The following is a 24174-nucleotide window of genomic DNA, read 5'->3' as shown; positions in this document are numbered from 1 at the left end:
GATGTTTACAGCTGGTGGAACGGATGCTTATGGTTGTTCATCAAAAGGTCAACAAGGTCTTGTGTTTATCATTCTAAAAGAAAAAACAGTTTTTCAAGATATGTCCAGGGAACCATCACACACGCATGTTGGACATCATGACCTCTGACCTGGGGATTTTCTCTGTAATAGTATGTGTCTGGGCGGGCAAAAATTCTGAATTAAAGAAATCAAGTAATAAATTATTAAATGTAGCATGTTAGATGAAAATGAATTTGAATAAAAGGAGAAGAGATTTACTGATTTCTCAAGAGAGGGATTTCATTACACCAAATATTTACTAAGACAAGTTTTACAACAAAACATAGTTTCATGTAATGATCTATTTATTTGCTGGTATGTACTATAAACTGTAAAATATAATAAACATTTTAAAAATATTAAAATTTTATTACATTTTAATTTTGCTCTACACCCCCACAAATTGTCAACCATATTGTTGTGAGTTAAAATATGAAAGATTCATATCTGAAATGTGAATATTCATATAAAAATAATTATATAAATAATTATTTAATTAAGTTTGCGTTCTCAGGCCACCAATGTCATGTAAATGAACAGCCAGGACGCATTAAAAATTTTCTGTTTTCAGTTGAAAATGGTGTCGTGTAAGCGACCCCTAAGTTAATAACTAATGATTTTTACAACAGAAATGAATAAATTAAACACATACTCAAGCTAGACAATGACTTTCTTCTAGAGCTGCATACAGCCAAAACAATCTTTGTTTATTGTCACTGTAAAGCTGCTTTGAAACAATCTGTATTGTAAAAAGACCTATATAAATGAAGGTGACTTAACTATATATATATACTGTATATATATATATACTTACAGCTCTTAGTTTATTGCTGAATGGCACACAGCCCTGCTAAAGGTCTTTTAACCTGACTGGTAGCAGGAAAGCATCTATTATTTTAGCGTCCAATTACAAAGACGCATGCCCTGAACAAACATGCCATGTGTTTGCATGCTCTCCCCCATCCGTCCACAAACTGTGAACCTGGCCAACTGTTCTGGACACAAGAAATGAGCCTGGTGAAGCCTCTGCAGGTCTGAACCATGCGGTTGCATTTATAGGGCCAATTGATACTGATGAATTAAAAGAAAATCAGAAAAGTTCTTTGAGCTAATTTTTTGGCTTCCATAACATGGAAAGAAGACTAGTGGAAAGAAAACACCTTGTTTTGTTACACTTAATCTATTTGGGTCTGCAGATTTCAATAACAGTACATATCTTTCAAGGAGTCAGAAATCCCCACTTCAGTGTCACTTGACACACCAAACTTTCCAGTTATATTACTTAACAGAGTAAGAAAGTTCAACTTATTGTTTGCACATTATATAAGCATATTCGTAGTAACACTAGAGGGCATCCCGAAGGCTCCATGTCAAAGTTAATATAGCCATGGGTCTAATGAGTACAAATGGTGTTCAATAAATAATGAATCTTTGTGCCTCAAAAGTTAAAAAATTCAAACCTTCCATGATGAGTCAGACTTTCCAGTGGTCGTCACCACGGCAACAGTTTGATGATCCCAGTAAGCGCTGTGACCTCTGTCTCTCCTTGTGCATTGTAGGAAATAGAATATCAGCAGCTGTTGCACGGTGGGTGACTTCATCCAGCATGGCTGCCCAACATAACCACCATGATTAATTATGACACAGAGATCTGGAACCTCTTGAGTGGACGGCACACTGCGCCAATGAAGCGAGGCTGATTTCCATCTGGATACAGAAAAAGGTTAATGTTTTTAATTGTTCTAATCATGATAAAGATATGAATGCTTTTTTTATTATACTTTAAAGCCAGTGTAGCTTAAATCGACCTGATCAGTGGTGTGAGTTTGCACAGTATCATATTGCATTAAAATCGGAGGCATCTGCCCAGAATAACAGCTCCAAAAATACTTTTAAGTTAGATTTTAAAGGGTTAGATGTTCAAACGTAATGGGCCATAAAAGCAGGTCAGAGTGATAATTGCAACCACAAGTTAAGGTTTTTATTTTTACTTGCTACTTTTTACTGACTGAATAAATAAGGTTTTCCAGATGCCTAAGTCTTCAATATGCTGTTTTTTTTTTTCTGTTAAAACAGCACAGCAATATATAGTCTTATATAAACAACACGTATAAAAAAACCCACAAAATAATAGGAACCGTGCATCATTACAGACTGTACCAGGTTTTATTTATTATCAAATGCTTAGTATGAGTCAGATTTCATTCAGATCAAGATCCAAATTCAGGTACAAATCCACATTCTAATCTATAGACCCAGATCCATACCCAAAAGCAGATGCAAAAATAAGTTCAGATCCATATTGAGATCCAAATTCAGGTACAAATCCACATTCTAATCTATAGACCCAGATCCATACCCAAAAGCAGATGCAAAAATAAGTTCAGATCCATATTGAGATCCAAATTCAGGTTCAAATCCACATTTAAATCTAGACCCGGATCCAAAACTATGTTCGAAACTAGATTCAGATCTGAATTCAGATTTAAATCCACATTTAAATTTAGACCCAGATCCAAAACTATATTCATATCCAGATTCAGATCCAAATTCAGATTCAGATCCACATTGTATTCTAGACCCGGATCAAAAACTATGTTTAGATCCGAATTCAGATTCAAATCCATATTTAAATCTACACCTGGATCCAAAACTACATTCAGATCCAAATTCAGATCTGAATTCAGATTCAAATCCACATTTAAATCTAGACCCAGATCCAAAACTATATTCAGATCCAGATTCAGGTCAAGATTGAGATCCAGATTCAGGTCCCAAAAGAGATCCCATTAGGTCCAGATGAATTTATTACAAATCATATTTAATTAAATTATTAAATTAATTGAAAACTGTTAAAGGTGCATTAAGCAACATTTCATGTTAAAAATACCCGTTTTTCTAACCCATACATGCTTAAACAATTGCCTGATGGGCTGAATGAGCCCTTCTCTGATCACTGCGATTGCCTCTATAATCCTGTACAGTAAAATAAATAAGAGGGATTCGGGACGGAATTTGAGACTGGGCGTGACGTCATGTTCAGTTGCAGTGTTGCAGTTTCGCTTGTCGCCAGAGGGGGCATAGTTCTGCAAACACTCAGAGACTTGCGCAATGCACCTTTAATTAATTAAATCACATTTTAAATGCTTAGTACAAGTCAGATTTCATTCAGATTCAAATCCACATTTAAATTAGACCCAGATCCAAAACTATATTTAGATCTAGATTCAAATTAAGATCCCAAATCACATCCCATTAGATCCAGATTCAGTTATTTAGATTCAATTGAAGTATATTCAAAAGACTGGCATGAGTCATATTCAGATTTTTCTATGTATATTCATGTTCATGAAAATGGTACATACAGTAGCCTATGCAACGATGGGCTGAGAGACAGTCTTATACACTTTTACAGTGTCAAAGCTGTAAAAGAAAACTCAATAACTCACACCAGCAGTAATACAGTCTGCAACAGCCGTCAGTCCTCCCTCTACCCCACACACACGTATCTCTCCTCCTGTCTGATTCTATCCACTTGAAACTGTGCAGAAATCTTGTCGACAGGACTACTGAGAAAACACTACCAATTTAAGAACCATCTCAAACAATAGAAAAGCATCCTGTCCTGATAAACAGAAGCAGCTTTTTGGAGAGAAAAAATTGTTTGTAGAATCGAAGAATATTCACTTTTATGTGCCTGTATTGTACATTGAACTGATCAAAAGAATCAGACAAGAGAATCAACCAACATTCAATTTCAGTCTCATGTTACCTCCAATCTTACATGCACACATCTGTCCACACAATATCTGGCCAGCACGTTTAATTTGAAGATAATCCGACACTTGATTTAACCTTGCTTTGACATTTTCTCATTTCCAGCAACATTGTTTTTCCACCTTGGATTACAGCGGCACTTCCTCTTATATTTTCTTATCAAACGTCTTTTTTGTTTTAGTTTAAATGGTTGTGGATCCCCACCCCGTTGCCACATTGTGTTTGATGGTTTGATAAGACAGTCATGAAAAAGCAACGCTCAGGAATGTGGCTGTCTGATGTTAGACATCTGTTTGAAGTGTCACTATGACACAAAGATCAAGCCACAGTTAAGCTGGAATACTAAAGGGTTTCATAGTCATACTGTATGGATTTTATGGGAACCAAAACAATTTAGAGTCAGGTTTGATTTAGTCAAAATAAAAGTTTTGAGCCAAGATACTAGCTACAGATTTTAATCAAAGAACTGCTTTGATTAAAATAATGGTTAAATAATAATAAAATAATTATTATAATGGTGGTTTTCTTTAGTTCACAGACATTTGCCTAGTTGGAGGGCAAATTTTGTTTAATTGTGCGGAAAATGTCAGTTTTAAGAGGTCATTGTGTGAGGTGATGTGACAGAGGAATATTATGCAGTCCCTCCAGGATTTCGCGATTTTTTTGTGTGATTTTTGCGATCAAAATGACTGATTTTGTGGTGGTAATTTCCAGAAATTTGCGAAAAAATTTGCGATTTTTATATTTTATAATTAGGACATCACATTTACAATAATAGTATTATGTCAGATGCACAATAGTCATACATGACACAAATCACAAACAAAATGCATAAAACTTGTTTATTTTGGTCTAATCAAATTCTCATCAAATGAAAAACTTTTGAAACAACCTATGGGCAATTTTTTTTACCTGACCTATGTAAATATTAACAGCAGGTGTAGTAATCAGGCATGTGATTGGCGAAGGACAAAAAAGCAGGAAAATATACTGAAATTCAATCAGGCAATCATACATTTCACAATTTTATATTTATATATGAATGTCAAGAATTCAGAAGTGTGTATATTTATATAGCCTACACTACACTACACAGAAATAACATACAATTAAATTATGCTTATTTTAAATGTATTGTGCAGGCTAGGTATACAAAAATATAGGCTTTTAATAATCTTTCAGTGCGCAAAACCATGAAAATATGAAACGCTTCAAAACAGAGCGCACAAAGCGCGTATGCGCATCGCGGGCGCAGAATGATGTGCTCAAAGCAACATGGAGTCACAGTGTGCAGCGCTGCACAAGTGCGCATTTATAAGTTCACGGCACAAAGCGAAGAAATGTCGAGCGCACAAATCCTAGTGTCTATCTGTCCAACAGTTTATTTATCATTTGTTTCTTCACAGTTTTAAATTCCAGTTATTGTGCGTGTGATGCCGAGTCCTTGTGATGTGTGTGATCTAACAGGCACACGGTAGCGCGAGTCGTTTAAAAACAGCAACAAACTCCAACAAAATAAAGTCATTTTATGCAAATACACAGCCTTTTCTCTACAGATCAAGCATTATAATGTGAATATCATATTGGAGAGAGTTTTACCGTGCATGTATGCTGCTGTAACCGGACGAGGCGCGCGCGCTGTTTGAATACTGAATGGAGAATGATTGACAGCCGCAAAGGAGGGAAAACGAGTTTTCGTAAACTTTAATGATGTAAATAGACTTCTGTCCCTCACATTAAGCTATGAAATAGGCTTCAGATGAATTTGTCACCCAAAAAAAAGCGGGAGGCGCCGAAAAGCGCGCTGTTTGCATCCCTGTACTTGGAAAGGAAGGAAAAATGCATCTCTTTGCCATCTGTAACCATGGTGACGTGCCGCCCGGTGTGGCCCTGTTGCACGGGGACAGGCTTCAGTAAATCGAGGAAAAGGAGTTTCCCCTTTCCCCGCAACATCTGTATCCACGTAAAAATGCATTGAAACTTTAATTAAACTAGAGATATTTCAATTGGGTGATTATAATTTAATGTTTTGTGAGGTATTTTTCATTTTTGTGATTATTTTGCGGTTAAATTAGGAATTATGCAGGATCGCAAAAAAATGCGACAATTTGTTGATTTTGCGTTGTATTCAGCGATCGCGGAATCGCGAAAAACTGGAGGGACTGATTATGACACTCCTCCAGAGATTCAGCCTCTATTCTTCTGAAACACACTGCATTTTCTGGACTAGAATTTTGTGTTGCAAAACAAACAAACAAAGAAAAACACTATGCTAAAAACCCACACATAAAGTCATAAACCCCAGTAAAATTCTTTGTGGGATGAGGGAGTTTGGTATACTTACATGAGAAACATGTTTATATTTGATAAAACATGTCGTGTGTCCCGTATTTTCGCGAATGAATCGCTCGTTTGAGTCGGTTCTTTTCACTGAATCGGTCAAATGGTTCAAGGAAACGGTCTCTGAAACAATTAAGTTTGAATCATTTGGAAACTCACGCACTGAATCATTTGAGGGGGAGTCTGTACAAAATTGCTTAACTCAGATCACAGAAAACAAAAAGTTCACTGGAATGAGTGGATATTTACATACATCCATTAACTAAACTTGCAAATCGATCCCATCGTTTGCCAGCGATGTAGAAATAAGTCACCTGCGCGAGCCGCTTGTGAACGGCTCTGTACTGCAGGTGCGGACATTTTAACACAATACTAGTATAAGAAAGACAACCATCTCGCATTTAGGGGCAGTGAGGGGGACTGTCACTGTGAGTCACTCTGTGTGCAATTTGAACCGAACAGGGAGTTTGTGTGTGAGGTGCTCGGATCTCTCCTCCTCTCACACTTCCTCAAACAAGCTCTCGCTCTGAGGTCGCAGTCCTCATGGAGGTCTGTGTATCGGCAAGGCTCGTGTAGTGTATGTGACATGTTGAGGGGCTGAACTCAAAGCCTCCAGTGGTCGTCCTGTATGAGAGCAAAGGGAGGCTGTCGATTTCCCCAAGAGACCCCATTGCAGGTGGTGTGTGAGCAGTGAGGGGAAAAGTTTATGACAGCTCTGCTGTTTTCGGTTCTCGGCTGCCCCATGGAGCTTTTTGATTTTACGGATGCAGCTACAGACTTTTTACCAGGCTGTCTGACTCAGTAATGCACTTGTATCGGACAGAGTCACGTTCGGGATTGAATCTTGGGTCACTGTGAATCCACGTACTGGATTGGTTTTGAAAAATTTCCACTTCATTTCTGTGGACGTTTTCTGGATAGCAGTTCTTAAGGTAATAATAGTCTGTTTACAGTCATTTGAATGCTGCTAATGACAAGTTGGCTGTGTGAATGTGGTTATTTTGCTGTCTTGAGACGCGTGTAACGTTATTGTTTTGCTAAGCTGTATGTAGAGGTCATTCAGCACCAGAGTATGGTGGTGTGCAGCTATATTTATTTCTGTCATAGCCACAGAAACACATAATGAACTATAATAAGTGTGTATAGGCTAGTGTTGCTCTTTATGGGTTGGCTTGACATATCAATCAGTGACAACAGCGTCTTGTTGTGTGACATCGTGTATACTTTGTCTGTAACTAAACAAGTTTCAAAAAGTTTAAAATATTTTGTTATTTTAAAGTTATTTTTTGTATTTTTAAGAAATACTACATTTTTATAGGCTTGAATGACATGCTATATATTAATCTTAAATCTTGATATGAAAAAAGTTCATGCATGTTATGTTATTTGTCAACTACCCATGTTTAAACATGCCTTAATAAGTTCCATATATCATTGTTTAACAAAGCTATATTCAAATTTCTGCAGCTGTTGTCTGCATGATTTGACAGTTTTGGGAAGAAGTGTTAAAATAGCTCAGACGTTCTCCTTGCCTATGATTTAGATTTTAGTTTTGTCTGAAATGTTTGTGTTGCGCATCCATCCATCCAGTTTTACATTCTTTGTCTCAGATGTTTCTCCTAAAATTCTTAAGGAGAAATAAAAATAGACTAATGATGGCTGACACACAGTAACAATTGAGGGGGGAAAAAAAGTGTGAAAAGAATTAGTGTGGGTAATTTCGGTTTGGAAGATTTGAATGCAGACTTTGGCAAATCTAAGCATATTGAAAAGATATTTTCTAAAACTAGAGGAGACACATATGAGATGTTTTTCTCAGGAGAAAAATCAGGGCATTTAAAGGGTTAGGCTAGTTCACCCAAAAATTTTACTCACCCTCATGTCGTTCCAATCCTGTAAGACATCCGTTCATATTCGGAACACAAATTATGATATTTGATGAAATCCGAGAGCTTTCTGACCCCCTGTAGACTGCAATGTAGGCAAATTGCCACTTTCAAGGCCCAGAAAGGTAGTAAAGACATTGTTGAAATAGTCCATTTGACTAGTGGTTTGACCTTAAAGGGATGGTTCGGAGTAAAATCAACCTAGGGTCATTTGCACCATGACCTCGAGAGAAACACCCCCCCAGAAGCCTTTTTTCCTTTAGTTGAACATTATTAAAGTTAGAGCTTATTTAGAGATATCAGCCGGATGGCTTAGTGCAGGCGCTAATGGATCCTATGATGTATCTGGTAAATTACCCCACTAATAATGCCCAGAATGGTACCAAACAAGTACAATTAGGTTCTGTACTCATAAAACGAGGCATTGGAAAGTTTGTAAGTACATCAGAGTTTATTTAAATAACACTTGCCTGACGGCTCATGCTACCGCTAACCCGGACGTTCGAGGTCACTTCCGTTATTTGGGAAATGCCCGTAAAAGTCATGGCAGAAAGCGATGCATAAGGATGTAGTGTAACGATGAATTATTATTTTTTTCCGAAGTGTTAACAACTTAGTGTTAAATAATAATTGTTGCAAACTGGAACTACCAACAAAATATTAGTGCATTCCTGGAAATGGGCGTCGTTACACTACATCCTTATGCATCGCTTTCTGCCAGGACTTTTACGTGCTTTTCCCAAATCACTGAAGTGACGTCGACGTCCGGGTTAGCGGTAGCATGAGCCATCAGACAAGTGTTATTTAAATAAACTCCTTACAAACTTTCCAATGCCTTGTTTTATGAGTACAGAACCTATTTGTACTACTGTATAAGTTTGGTACCATTCTGGCCATTTTTAGTGGGGTAATTTACCAGATACATGATAGGATCCATTAGCGCCTGCACTAAGCCATCCGGTTCTACGTCAGAACGCCGGCTCAGTATTGGCCGGATCCTGCGTCAGCAGCACACGCACGTTGTGGTGCTCACGTGAACAGCATCAGAGACTGACACAGAAGTGAAGAAATTGTTGAATAAATTTGTTATTTTTGTTTTGTTTTTATGCACAAAAAGTATTCTTGTCACTTCATAACTTTAAGGTTGAACCACTGGAGTCACATGGACTATTTAAACGATGTCTTTACTACCTTTCTGGGCCTTGAAAGTGTTATGACGTTGCAGTCTATGGGGGGTCAGAAACTCTCGGATTTAATCAAAAATATCTTCATTTGTATTCTGTCGATGAACGAAGGTCTTGGAACGACATGAGGGTGAGTAATTAATGACAGAATTTACATTTTTGGGTGAACTAACCCTTTAAGCTATTTGCTGCTCTTCATTTATTCTCATTGCTATCTACAACAATTGAGATATTAAAGCGCTCTCAATTGTCGTATTTATTTTTTATGAACAGAGAAGAATCTCTCATTTTGTGTACTAATGAATTCAGCTTGGAGTCAGTTTGAGGTTCATGTTGAGTTAGAGGAGGTGTGGAGGAGAGCGGCAGAGGGGGAGAGGTAGATGGAGATGCAGATAGAAACTAATGAAAGGAAGAGGCAGGAATGAACAACAATCTGTCAGCTCTCTGACACTGTAGGAGATGATGATATCTGGAAGAGACGGAAGCACACAGTTCAACAGTAATTCAGAAACAGAATTGGTCATGCTGATCAGATCTGTGTGCTTCATTATTTAATTTCGTTATGAAACTGAGATTTTAAAGACGTCTCATTTGTGATTTTTCTTTTCTATGGGTGACATCACATACAAAACATACTGTACTGGAGGTCGTAACCCTCTTCCAATCTTCTATCCTTATTACGACACAATATGGTGCTTTAACGTTGATGGAAGAACATTATTTGCCAGTAAGGGGATAGCGACATAACCGTAGCTATTTAGAGGAGTGATCTCCTTTCATTTTCCCCATCAAACCCTGCATGACCCAACGCTGTGATTGTGTTTGTGATGCGGGCTTGTCTGTCTCTGTCTCGTTCAGGCATTGCGTGCAGCTCGCTGACTGTAAACCATCTCATCTGCTGTTTGGGAGCATTCAAAGCCAGAGAGGCAAATTCATTGCGTCACTTTTGCAGCTATATTTGAGCTTTTTCAGTCTTATTCACTAACTATATTATTTAAAAATGTTAGTGTAGATTTGCTAGCAATCCTGGCAGCAGTAATTCATCGATTAGTGATGAAAGACAGAGAATAGTGTTGTAGCACACATTTGCCATTATTAAAGCAATAGGTTTACCCAAAAATTTGGCTTTAAATTTATCGGCCAATATATTGGTTATCTGCTTTCAAATATAAAGAATTACATAGTTCTGCATGAAACTCTGAATGGTGATGGCTGATAGGTCTTTAACTTATTGGTAGCAATTATGTCTTATCTACATAGCACAGCTGATTGGTTGCTGTTGCATCAGTGGCCAATGAGCTTTCTGCACAAACATTCAAATACTTGGCATTGTTTGCTGTTAACAGTCTGCAGCGCACTTTCAGAACCCTCCCCCTTCCCTAGCTCCACCTGTATAGATCTGCTACAGGGCTAATTCATACATGTGCAGCCGCATGTCTTACATGCTCACTGGTATTGGCTGCAGCAAGTCTCGGTACTTGCTCTGCAGCAGCATAGCAGATCTATTCCACCAAGACCAAATACATTAACATTGCCATATCCATTACCATGCCAATCTCTATTACCATACCAATCTCCCAAGAGTTGTCACAACAGAATTATTGGTTATCGGTATCGTGCAAAATTTTCATATCGATGCATCCCAATCCCGAACTACTGTATAAGACGTTCATCTTCGGAACACAAATTAAGATATTTTTTAATGAAATCTGAGAGGTTTCTGTCCCTCTATGGAAAGTCTATCTAACTCTGACGGTTCGAAATGTTAAAAAAATTAATTTGCTAGAACAAGCTTGAACAAGCTAGAACCAGTAAGGTTCATCCTGGCGTGTCACACCTGCATGTTTGCGCTCCCACAAGAACCAATGAGGTTTGTTTTTGCGTTTTGAGCAAGTAGAGTTGAGCTTCTGTTTACCATAATTAAGTGCTTAAGTATGTTAGCTGATCAATGTTTATGTGTGAATAAAAGCCTAAATTAAATCTGTTCATCATCTAGCTAAAGCGTTCATGTGTCTTCAGAAGACTTGGATTAAACTGCTCAATTTATGTTTTTTTTTTTGTTTTTTTCATAGACTTTATAGGCTTTCAATGGAGGGATAGAAATCTCTCAGATTTCAGTAAGAATATCTTTATATGTGTTCCAAAGATGAACAAAGTCTTATGAGTTTGGAACGTCATAATTGATGACAGAATTTTCATTTTAGGGTGAACTGACTCTTTAAGAGCCAATGCTGTGCTATTTTTTTCTTTACTGAATCAGATGCTAAAACAACACAGCTTGTGAATTTTTCCCAGAACAAGTTGAATGATATCTTTATAGTTTGAAAGGCACTACTGAAGGCAACTGTCTTGAATTGTGGTTTGCAAAGTTCTAGTTTGGCAAAAGTTTCTCACCTAGTTGTGAAAGCAGTAAAGGTCTAGAGACTAAGAATATGGTCTAAATTGTCTAAAAACCTCAAAAAAAGAGGCAGTCAGGTGGCCCATTGAACTGCCAAAAGCAGAGCCAAATCCATCCCAATCTGAAGGTGGCTGCAGTATCATCATCACAATCCTTAACAATATAGGTTTCCAGAATTTCTGTTTTTAGCAAGTCTTTTTTCCCTTTGTTTGTATGAAAAAAGCCAGTGAGTTTCTTCGCCAACACCCATCGACTTACCAACCACTTCTGCTAAAATTTCCCCAAATGACTCAGACAGTCATATGCCTAGATGTGTGGTTTTGCACAGATGTAAGAAGGATTCCTCAAGCGGAGTTTATTTTAATAACCATACATGGCATTATGCTATTTAGAACTTAACTTGTGGCAATGTGAAAGATATTCATATATGACCTTTTTTAATTTCTCATTAAAGTTCACCAATCTTGAAAATTGAAATATTGCTTTGATTTTGATATACACTGCCATTCAAAAGTTTGGGGTTGGTAGGATTTTTAATGTTTTCGAAAGAAGTCTCTTATGCTTACCAAGGTTATTTGATCCAAAATACAATTAAAATTGTAAAATCGTGGAAATATTGTTAAAATAATTAAATTTTTCCCCCCAATATGTTTTAAATGACATTTATTCCTGTGATGAACAAAGCTGATTTTCAGCATCATTACTCCAGTCTTCAGTGTCACATGATCCTTCAGAAATAATCTAATAATAATAATCTAATATTGGTACTTAAGAAATATTTTTTTATTATCAGCAATGTAACTTGTTCTGCTTAATATTTTTGTGGAAACGGATTCTTTTTTCCAGGATTTTATGGTGAAAAGAAAGTTCAAAAGAACAGCATTTATTTGGAATGCATATCTTTTGTAATAAATATAAAAAGTTGTTACTGTCACTTTTGATCCCTTGCTGAATAAAACCACTAATTTCTTAAAAAATAATAATAAATCTAACTGATCTTGCACATTTGAATGGTAGTGTAACTCCTGACATAGGCTATTTAAAAAAAAACATCATCTAAAATCTCTTGAAATGACTATTGAAACAATGTAGATGTCTGAGTTAAAATAGAAACAGGAAGTGGAACCATACTTTTGCTAAATATACTAAAACGGGTGAAAGGAAGCAGCATGCCCTTATGACATCATACTCATTTGATTCATATGCCACATGTGTCAGTCAAACAGCAGTGACAGTCGAACCCTGACCAGAAAGACGTATCTCACAGCACTCTGTGGTTTTGGCAGGTTCTCTCCATATCAACACACTTGTCCATCAGTGCTGCAAACCCTCTAAATACGAGGATTCTTCAGCAGACACATATTCTTATGTTCGGATATCCTAATATCAGTTAATATCAAAATATATTCTCTTTTAATAAATGTAATTGTTTTTTTCAATGTCTTTTAGTATTGAATTAATGTTTTTTTTCCACTGAACTCATTGCAATGCATTCTGGGATTGATTCATAAAGGATACATGCATTGAATTTCTTTCCTTTTAATTTCTGTGCTAAAATCTTGTTATGCAACCTTACATGCAAGGTCATAACGTGCATGGCTAAAATGCATAATTCTTTCTCCTCTCTACTTTCTGTGTGTCTTTTCAGACATCAATATCTCTAATGCTCTCTAGTCTGGTCTAAGTACCAGGACTTTGTGTTTCACGGTCAATTGGTCAAATGTGGCCATCAGCATTAGCAGACAGCATTAGCTGTCAGGAGCCGTGGACAGAAGTGACCAGCAGCTGTCAGACTGAAGCACAGACAGGCAGACAGACAGACAGATGGCTGGGATAAAGCCCACGACGTGCCTGTTTTAGACCACTCACTTAGAGAGACACAAAGAACTGGCTGATATAAAGAATGCATGACCACACAAGGGATTTACTGCCCTTTGGGGCAACTGAACATGCCAGATTAATGGCATCTTTTCCATCTTAACGCCCCTTTAATACACAATGTTTTGTGGGTTTTTTGTCAGTGGTTCTGGTTTAGCACAAGCAATGGCTGTTAGTTGAAAGCACTAGTTCATGAATCTGGTGCAGGTGCACTGAACTTTTCGCTAAGACCAATGGGTGTTAGGAGGTTGCTAGTGGTTTTTAAGTTGATATTCAAGTATCTATAATACACTTCCCTATACTGTTCAAACATTTGGGCTTGCTAGGCCTATTTTTTATGTTTTTGAAAGTCTCTTATGCTCAAAGCTGCATTTATTTGATCAAAAATAGTAATGTAATATTGTGAAATATTATTGCAATTTAAAATTATATTTTGGATTTGAATTATTTTTTTATTTTTTTGTTCCTGTAATATCAAATCTGAATTTTCAGCATCATTACTCCAGTCTTCAGTGTCACAAGATCCTTTAGAAATTATTTTAATATGCATTTCTTATAAAAATCCATTTTGAAAACATTTGTGCTGGTTAATATTTTTGTGGAAACTATGACAGATATATTGCCAAGGCCGATATATAGGCTGAAATTTGGCATTTTTTAATTATCAAACTATTTAAGGCATTCTTACTGAATAAAAGTATAAAGTTGTCTTTTTTTATCATTGAAAGAAGGTTAGGGTTAAGTGGCTCGATGGTGTTTTAAGCCCCCAATGGCTCCTTAGAGGCAGCTAACCCTACCCTCAACCTTAAACCTACCCATCCCCTCGCTGCCTGGAAGGCGCCATTGGGGGCATAAAACACCAAAGACCGGTTAAGTGTGTGTGTGTGTGTGTGTGTGTGTGTGTGTGTGTGTGTGTGTGTGTGTGTGTCTGTGTGAAATGATACAACACAAATAATTGTTGATTGCCATTTGAACTACATTTGATCTTTTACGTTTTAGCATTACATTTTGCATCCATTCACCATCTTGGCTAAACATTTTCATTGATCTCATTGCAGTGCATTCTGAAATCTGCATAAGATACATGAGATTCTGCCTTAGAATTTAGCCAGATATCTCATTATAGTGTTCGAGCATATGCTTATAATGCCTAAAATTACAGTCCAGGTGGCCAGATCTCTCTCTCTCTTTTCTTCTCTCTCTCATGAGCTGGAGAAAGTGGTTCCCAGTAATAAAAGAGCCAAACAAAGCCGTGTCAAACACTGAGGTCTGCTCTGTGTGCTCAGCCCTGTCACATTCCCATGTGCAGAGCAAACATGCTTAGCAAGCAAAGAGTTCTAAGCGTGAGCAGATGCTACAAGAGGGAGATCTCAAATGAGTCCAAAATGTGTCAGATCAAGCACACATCGCATAGTATACACTATGGGATAAACTTTTCTTCTACAGGTGGTGATGTTTTTTAGAGGATCTCGCTGAGCAAATGAATTAAAGTTGAAATACGACACATCTTGCTTATGTACTCAGCACGTTGGAAAAGATATCAATGAACATGTACCATGTAGTCAGAAGATTCACACACACGAAAATTACGAGGTCAAAATAAATGAAGAGAATCAAAAAGATTTTTGTCCAGGTGGGATCAAATTTGTCGCAGGATGCCCAAGTCAAAACAGTTGGCAATTGGGACTGAAATCACAAAATCCATGTTTGCGAGACACAAATTTACCTGACATCCTCAGGGAAAACTTGTCCTGTCTGCTTTAGTTTCCAAGTTCTTGCAGGAAAAGTCTTGTCAAGTAATCCATTAAATCTGATTGAGATGTATGTTACAGAAAACTAAACAGGATGTTTTCTTTATCCGTGTGCCAGGGAACACAAGCCAAACATTGACATAAACTTAAAACCCTCTATTAGACATAATGCCACAGATTGGAACAACATCCCATGGGATCTTTGTGTTCTTCATTGATCGATGTTGGCAGACATACACGCATGACGTTTTCTGTCCATTGTAATGAAAATCAGTGGTCTCTGAGTCCATTGTTTACTTGTTCCAAATGGATGGCTTAAAATGTTTATTTGTTCTTTGAGATTAATAAAGTGTGTGGAGTCACTGGCTGAAGATTCACCGCAGTGAATGACTGGATCTGCATGCTAATGTTACTCTCTCACAGGCATGCTGCAGTTTCTGCTGAGAACAGCGAGGAGCTTTTATTTCTTAGCAAAAACACAGATGTTCTGGTCATAGAACGTCATTGTGAATGTAAGTCATGTTTTAGCTGGTGCTTTTATTTGAAGCTGTTGGTTTTCTTCATTGGTTGTTTAACAGAATTCAGACTCAGAAAAAAAATAAGCTAAACTTAAATTGTTGGCTGTTAAAAATGAGAAAAGACTTGTGGGTTTTCAAAAGTTTGGTATTACAGTTGTGTGGAAGTGATTTGGAGGTTGCACATGATAATCTTGGACCTTGAAGATGGTTCGCAGGTTTTGAGAAAAGCAAAGCCAGGAACAAGAAACACCTGGAATAAGAATTTCAGAATATTTACATGTTAGGCATTTGCATTTTGCATGCAAATCACTCACCCTGTTATTTGGGTGGAAATGTTGTAGATTCCTGCTAAATAATTATAATAATTTAGGGAAGTGAGAGACTTTGGGGATTTTTGACTGAGGGATTTTTGTATTTACTCTACTGTTTTCATAACAAAATTACCATAGTTTGTTGTAAAGTAACCATATTTATGAATGTAATCTTTTTAATGAGGAGCCATTGGTCTATTGTTTGGTGACCATACAGTCTTAACTACAAATAACACAGTTAAACACAGTTTAGATCAGTGTGTCCCGGTCAGAGCCGCAGACTGAGACCGTCTAACCATCTTCTCCTTTCCATAAACATGGGATTTTGTTCCCTCTGGAGATTATCTTGTATGCATGTTCCTGTTAATGGACATTATTCTCATATTCCCACACCAGACTCAGACAAACACTCGTACACAGTCCCAAGGTCAAAGAGTGTGAGATATTCAGTGTAGGATTCCAGAATTGTGAATAAAAAAAATAAATAAACAGCTGTAGACTGCTGTATAAGGTCAGTGTAAGGGAGAAAATTGTCCATTATTATTATTATTATTATTTTTACAATAAAAAGAACACTCAGTTAACAGAGCCATTTTTTTTTAATAGTTTGCATGCTCTTTACTATAAATTGAGCTAAAGAAGCAAAAAGCATGATATCATTGTTGTGCGATTTTATTTCTGATTTGAAATATATTATTATTGAAATGTAGGTATGCATGACATATCAAATTTGACAATATGACATGCTGATAATTAACAGATAAATGTACAAAAATGTGAATAAAAATTAAAATCAGTTGTTATAAACTCTACAAGGTAATTTAGGCATCACATTATAATGTATTGTATGTAAAACATTTCAAAATGTAACAATGTTTTTCAACAAAATACATGTTTTACATATAATAAATGTATATTTTTTACATTTAAGTGAGTGCTAGAGGATAGGGGTCATTAAATATAAAAATAGGGGAAATAATCATGTACAATTAAGCCAATATATAGGCCTAGTGATTATTTTTTTTTAAACAAAACAAAAAAAAAACGCTATTGGTCATATTGTGTACAGTATATATTGGCTGATAATGATAAAAAATATATATAAAAAAGCACTATATGGTAAATATATGGTACATCATTTACCCTTTTATGAAATTGTCTTGACTTGATGGCATGTAAAATGGCATGTAATTTCATATCTCCATTGATATATGCAGATATGTGTGATATATATGTATGTATGTATATGTATGTGTATGTGTGTGTAAGTATGTATTCCCTTATTAATTCATATCTATTCCTCATTGTTTTGCTTTCTGAATTTTTAAACTAGAAAAAACTGGAGATCTGATAAAGATTAGTATTAATAATGCACTTCTGTTTAGCAGACTGCAGGGGATATTTAATTCATGAAGCTCATCAATAAACTCCTTTATGCCAGACAGAGAGGCTGTGCGGGAGGACACGTCTGTCTCCGTCATCAGAAGTCCAATCATCCGCCCACATAAGTACACACACACACACACACACATACTGTAGACAAGCGCCCCACTCGACGCCCATCTTGTCACCTCCTCTATTATCTTGTTATCCCATTAGCCTCATCAGTTGTTTGACATGATAATTGAGGAAAAGAGCATGGCTTTACTGAATTGTACAAAAGGAAATTATGCAAACGGGAAAATTGAGTGTCGCTCGACTAGCAGAAACATTAGATTTCATTCACCTCTCTAATGTTTGTGTTTCCATGATTACACACATGAGGATGTGTTATGTAGACTCATGTTGCTTTTGTACAAAGCAAACAGAAAACTATATTTTACATTTTCTGTGGAAAATGTGAGTGGTGCTTAAACAAGCTAAACTCGCTGCTGTTATTTTGGTGGAAATGTTGTAGATTCCTGCTAAATAATTAAAATAATTTAGGGAAGTGAGGGACTTTTGGGATTTTTTTTTTTGTATTTACTTTACTGTTTATTAATGATAAAGTGTTTATAGATAATAAAGTGGCTAGTGTGTTGCGAGTGGTTGCCGAGATGTTGTTTTGCGGTTGCTAGGGCATTCTGAATGTTTGTTAGATTGTTATTCACCAAGCATCACCAATCAAATATTTTCTAAATTATATTCGGCATCTCCAGTGCATCCAGGAGGTTTTTTTTATTAGAGAGAGAGAGAGAGAGAGAGAGAGAGAGAGAGAGAGAGAGAGAGAGAGAGAGAGAGAGAGAGAGAGAGAGAGAGAGAGAGAGAGAGAGAGAGAGAGATTCGGTAATATGTAATAGAGTTTTTGTCTCTGATTATTGTGGAAAGAGTCTGTGTTTGATGTTTTGAGCATTCCAAGCGTCCCTGTCGCAGCTGTTGGGTCTTCAGAGATGAGTTTATAGATGGGAAACTTCAGTGACGCCCCACACTGACAGCAGACAGGCACTAATGTATCACAGAGCCTTAGACTTGGCATATTGACAGTGTTTACTCTGCTGCGCTGTATTCATAGGCTCATTCAAAGCAGGTGCCATTAGAAAAGTCAAATCTCAAAACATTAATGGCATCTATGTAGACTGGCCCTATTGTATTGGAGACAGGTAATTAAAACCGGCGATGACGCTAACATTAGTAGCCTACCTCAAGCGGTTAAAACTGAAAAAAAAAATAATACACACAAATCAAATGTTTAATGTCACGATTGTTGTCACCTATTTGGATTAGTTTATATCGAGCTGGTGGCTTTTATGCATTATTATGCAGTGAATTTGCATATAAAGCAAGTGACATGAGGCAGAAACATGTAAACAAATCAGAAACACATTCGATTTCAGTTCTTTTTTGTCTACACTGTGACACATATTTTGCTATTTTGATTAGAGGCAGGTCACATTAGTCAAGCTCGCATCAGCTGACTCTCAGCTGATCCACGTCTACCTATAGGAATATGACACCTATCACTGTATACATATATAAGCTCCTTCAGTACCGTATTATCAGCAGCTATCGCGTATCTCAGGAGCTAATTACCCTCCTCCATCCCCAGCTCCGCCTCTCGTCAGTCAGGATTTGGCATTCTGATTCCCCTTGAATCAGAATAAATTCTCGAATCATGTACTTTAAAATCATGTTGGTTCTGTTCTGTTTACACTAAGGGGGGGTCATTGCTGTTCTCCCTGCTCTTATCCATGCTAGGCTGCATGGATGCGCAGGGAGTTCTTGCCCAGAACAGAACCATACCGCCAATCCAAACTTTATGCTAACTGTCAATCGTATTTGACGATAGTAGTCCTGAGTAAAGTAAAGTATTGTAAAAGTATTGTTCATTGTTCAAAAGTATTGTTCATTCTTAAGTTGTGTCTTTTAAGTAAGCAATAAGGTACGAGAGGCTGTGCTGTATCGTGAATAAGTAATGGCTGAAGGGCGTTGTTAGGCACGACGCGAAGCGGAGTACAGCACTTGCCTCGAGTACCTTATTGCTTTTATAAAATGGTTACCACACAATACAACTATTAAAGCCGAAAAACATGTATCTATGCAACTTTTATGAAGTAAAATCACTAAAAGCCTTCCTTCCGCTGGAAAAAATAGTCCTTGACTGTAAACAGTAACAAAAGTTACATACATTATTTCGCTAATAGATGGCAGCAAAGACCGTCTTTATGAGTGAGTCAGTCAGTAGAGAAGACTTTTAAATTGAATGGAATCAAACTTGTGAACACGGAGAAGGAAGACGCAACTGACAGATGACTATGGGCATGGAAAAACCCCTTAACTGTTAAAAGGACAAGATATCGCAGCGGACATTCAAACAGATTTTTTTTTTTCAATTCTGAATATGACTGACCTGAAGGAAAATGCTATATCTACTGTAAATGCAGGTACACTCGCTTACTCGATCTCTCACAATACTCTACTATAGCTTCAATGAACAATTATCGATGAGATCAAACATGTGTTTAAGTTACTAAGAGTGGTTGCTAGGGGTGTTGTGTAGTGATACATAGAACAGTTGGGTGAAGCGGTCATAGCCGTGTTTTATCGTGAATAAAGCACAGCTATTGACCAATCAGAATCAAGGATTGGAACTAACCGTTTTATAACATTAGTTAATGCACTATGAACTAACATAAATAATGATCAAGGTATAATTAATATATATTTTTTATATATATATATTTAAAAAGTAGAGTACATTTTCATGGATCAGAATTGTTTTTCAATTTTTGCAATAAAGTTCAGCACTATTTTATGTTATGTTTTTTTTTTTCCATTCAGAATCCAGTTTAAAAACGAATTAAGCTGTTATCGGCCAGCGTGGGCCAACCTACGTATCGTTATCAGTAAAATCGGTTGACCTCTAATTCTAATACATTTTGACATTTGCATCACATAACCAGTTCCATATGTAAGTTTTTTCTGATGTAGTAAACTTGCTCGGTAGCTCACCTGGTAGCATTGTACTTCCAAATGAGTCCTATGAAACGGCAGAGTCAAAGACTTGTAGAAGCAAACTAAAATGGGATGATTGATTCAACAAAGGTTTTTTTTTTTTTATCTTACATTTGCTTTGGTTTTATTTATCGGTTAGATTTAGGATACAACTTAGTATGGGTGGTAAGGTATTTTCAAATGCGAAAGAGCACTAACCTTTTAGCAGTGGTGACTGGACATTACAATTCTGCAATGCATATAACAACCAACATAATAAAACATTGATAGATTTTGGATAAAACTGAAAGCACGTTTAGCGCCACTCACAGGACATTTCATCTCAAAAGTGTCAAGAAACGTGCAAAAAGCAGCATAATATTATTTTGCAGAAATGTCGCCACAGGCACATTTTCCCTAAAGTTCATGTGTTGTTTTTGGAATAATACACACAAATGGGAAAAAAAGATGTATTATGGAAGTAAATAGGGTAAATTTTGAGTTCATGTTGACCTAAACTCTGGGCAGTCAGATTAGATAATAATTCAAGAAAAAAATTGTGGCTGATATTACTTTGGGTTGACTTTTGGAAATGTTAAGTCAATTGTACTTTACAATCTGGCATACAGTTTTCCATGCAATGTGTGCTCAAGCTGTATGCTGTGTACTTTGGCAAATTTAGTATCATCTGGATATCCCATGAATATTGAAAATTTACATACTGCCCACAGTTTACATACTGAATGCTGCAGAAATAATAAGAGTAGTGTGACAGTATGCGATTCCAAACATAGCTTTAGTGTGTGTGATGGCAGTACATCAGAGCCATCAGCAGGGTCTCTCTCCGCTCCGCAGCCCTGCACTTGCTAAGCACATGACGGTAGTCGAGCAGACACATCTGGAGTTCATCGTAACCCACACACTTACACACACCGCCACCTCTGTTCATATGATAACGTGGCAGTGCTTCTTTTCTCACTGTGAAATTACTTTTACTGCAGGAAACAACACTATATAGTATTATAACTTTATAGTCCAGCTACTTTCTCAGAAGATACATTTACACAAAATACAACTCATAATTCATCGCATATAATTCTGTGGAGTGATTTGAATTATTCTTTGAATCAGTTCATGTATGTACATGAACCATCTCAATCAACCAATTCAGGATAAATCAGACTTTTAAATTCTTCATCTGAAAGAGAGAGCAAAAGTTGTTATCGGTCAAATTTATGTCAATTTATGTCAGATTTGGTCTTTCTAAACCCCTCCTTTCTGCGAGCCTACTCTGCTCTGATTGGTCAGATGGTCCAGTCTGTTGTGATTGTTCTACTCTGATCTGATTGGTCAGATGGTCCAGTCTGTTGTGATTGTTCTACTCTGCTCTGATTGGTCAGATGACCCAGTCCAGTCTGCTGTGATTGTTCTACTCTGCTCTGATTGGTCAGATGACCCAGTCTGTTTTGATTGATCTACTCTGCTCTGATTGGTCAGATGGTCCAGTCTGTTGTGATTGATCTACTCTGCTCTGATTGGTCAGATGGTCCAGTCTGTTGTGATTGTTCTACTCTGCTCTGATTGGTCAGATGGTCCAGTCTGTTGTGATTGATCTACTCTGCTCTGATTGGTCAGATGGTCCAGTCTGTTGTGATTGTTCTACTCTGCTCTGATTGGTCAGATGACCCAGTCCAGTCTGCTGTGATTGTTCTACTCTGCTCTGATTGGTCAGATGACCCAGTCTGTTTTGATTGATCTACTCTGCTCTGATTGGTCAGATGGTCCAGTCTGTTGTGATTGATCTACTCTGCTCTGATTGGTCAGATGGTCCAGTCTGTTGTGATTGATCTACTCTGCTCTGATTGGTCAGATGGTCCAGTCTGTTGTGATTGTTCTACTCTGCTCTGATTGGTCAGATGACCCAGTCCAGTCTGCTGTGATTGTTCTACTCTGCTCTGATTGGTCAGATGACCCAGTCTGTTTTGATTGATCTACTCTGCTCTGATTGGTCAGATGGTCCAGTCTGTTGTGATTGATCTACTCTACTCTGATTGGTCAGATGGTCCAGTCTGTTGTGATTGATCTACTCTGCTCTGATTGGTCAGATGGTCCAGTCTGTTGTGATTGATCTACTCTGCTCTGATTGGTCAGATGGTCCAGTCTGTTGTGATTGTTCTACTCTGCTCTGATTGGTCAGATGGTCCAGTCTGTTGTGATTGTTCTACTCTGATCTGATTGGTCAGATGGTCCAGTCTGTTGTGATTGATCTACTCTGCTCTGATTGGTCAGATGGTCCAGTCTGTTGTGATTGTTCTACTCTGCTCTGATTGGTCAGATGACCCAGTCCAGTCTGCTGTGATTGTTCTACTCTGCTCTGATTGGTCAGATGACCCAGTCTGTTTTGATTGATCTACTCTGCTCTGATTGGTCAGATGGTCCAGTCTGTTGTGATTGATCTACTCTGCTCTGATTGGTCAGATGGTCCAGTCTGTTGTGATTGATCTACTCTGCTCTGATTGGTCAGATGGTCCAGTCTGTTGTGATTGTTCTACTCTGCTCTGATTGGTCAGATGACCCAGTCCAGTCTGCTGTGATTGTTCTACTCTGCTCTGATTGGTCAGATGACCCAGTCTGTTTTGATTGATCTACTCTGCTCTGATTGGTCAGATGGTCCAGTCTGTTGTGATTGATCTACTCTGCTCTGATTGGTCAGATGGTCCAGTCTGTTGTGATTGATCTACTCTGCTCTGATTGGTCAGATGACCCAGTCTGTTGTGATTGATCTACTCTGATCTGATTGGTCAGATGGTCCAGTCTGTTGTGATTGATCTACTCTGATCTGATTGGTCAGATGGTCCAGTCCAGTCTGTTGTGATTGGTCTACTCTGCTCTGATTGGTCATATTGGCCCAGTCTGTTGTGATTGGTCTACCACTTACAAAAACAGGAAATGAAACGTCCATTACCAAATCTGAATTTAAGCTCCAGAGTCTTCCTCAGCACATGATACTCAGTGATAAGGATAATGGTGTCGGTTTTTCCGGATCAATTCCAGCGCGAGTCTTCATCCTTTTGAAATGCATGCAAAGTGGATCTGAAAACAGCATCTTCTCGACATGTCCACGACACGAACCAAACTCTTCCAGGCCTCAGCTACAACTAGTGTTTAAGGGCAGGTCAAAGTAGACATTGTTCACAGGCAGGCAATGAGGACTTTTAGGTTGGCATTATGCACATTTGTTACATTGTTACGTAGGCCAATTCTTTCTTTTAAGAGACAATAACTTTATTTATCTTTGATCTTTAAAACTTTGCAGACCTTTTACATTCACAAACAGCTATATTACACACGTCATGAAAGGTAATATTCAAAAAAGCCTAATATATGGGCACTTCACAATTCTCTTAAAAGTTTTATTGGCATCTAAGGTTCCATTAAGAATCTTTAACATCCGTCCTTTCCACTGGACAACATGTTCTTTAGGTTTTTTGTTCTTCACACTAAGAATATATATTTATGGCCTTGCTGTGAAAAACCCTTTTTGTAACCTTTAGTTTTAAGTGTGAATGAACAGAGGGATAAAGACCTTGCTTACTTATAGTTTTGAGTTGTTAAGTATTGATACTTAAATCATTTCAGCTTCCTGCTGAAGGAAAAGTAG

At 37.4% G+C, this 24174-nt stretch overlaps 1 protein-coding gene across 4 annotated transcripts in view; it reads left to right on the top strand.

Annotated features, from left to right (window-relative positions):
- Window positions 1-1761: 1761 nt before the first annotated feature.
- arhgap24 (Rho GTPase activating protein 24) overlaps window positions 1762-24174 on the top strand; it is a 119138-nt gene continuing 96725 nt past the window's right edge. Inside the window, exon 1 of one of the 4 annotated variants that reach the window (XM_079898407.1) lies at window positions 1762-1783. Coding sequence is in view for 1 of the 4 variants with exons in the window: in XM_079898405.1 (XP_079754531.1) it covers window positions 19921-19963 (43 nt within the window). In the remaining 3 variants the exon portion in view is untranslated. Of the gene's footprint in view, window positions 1784-6581; window positions 7110-15765; window positions 15787-19916; window positions 19964-24174 lie in introns of those variants that run through there. The other 3 variants (XM_079898406.1, XM_079898408.1, XM_079898405.1) reach the window with 3 other exon arrangements.

Source organism: Squalius cephalus, assembly GCF_949319135.1.
Source record: "Squalius cephalus genome assembly, chromosome: 17".
Classification (NCBI taxonomy): Eukaryota; Metazoa; Chordata; class Actinopteri; order Cypriniformes; family Leuciscidae; genus Squalius; species Squalius cephalus.
Note: the sequence above shows the minus strand (reverse complement) of the source record. Positions and strands in the feature narration are given on the sequence as shown.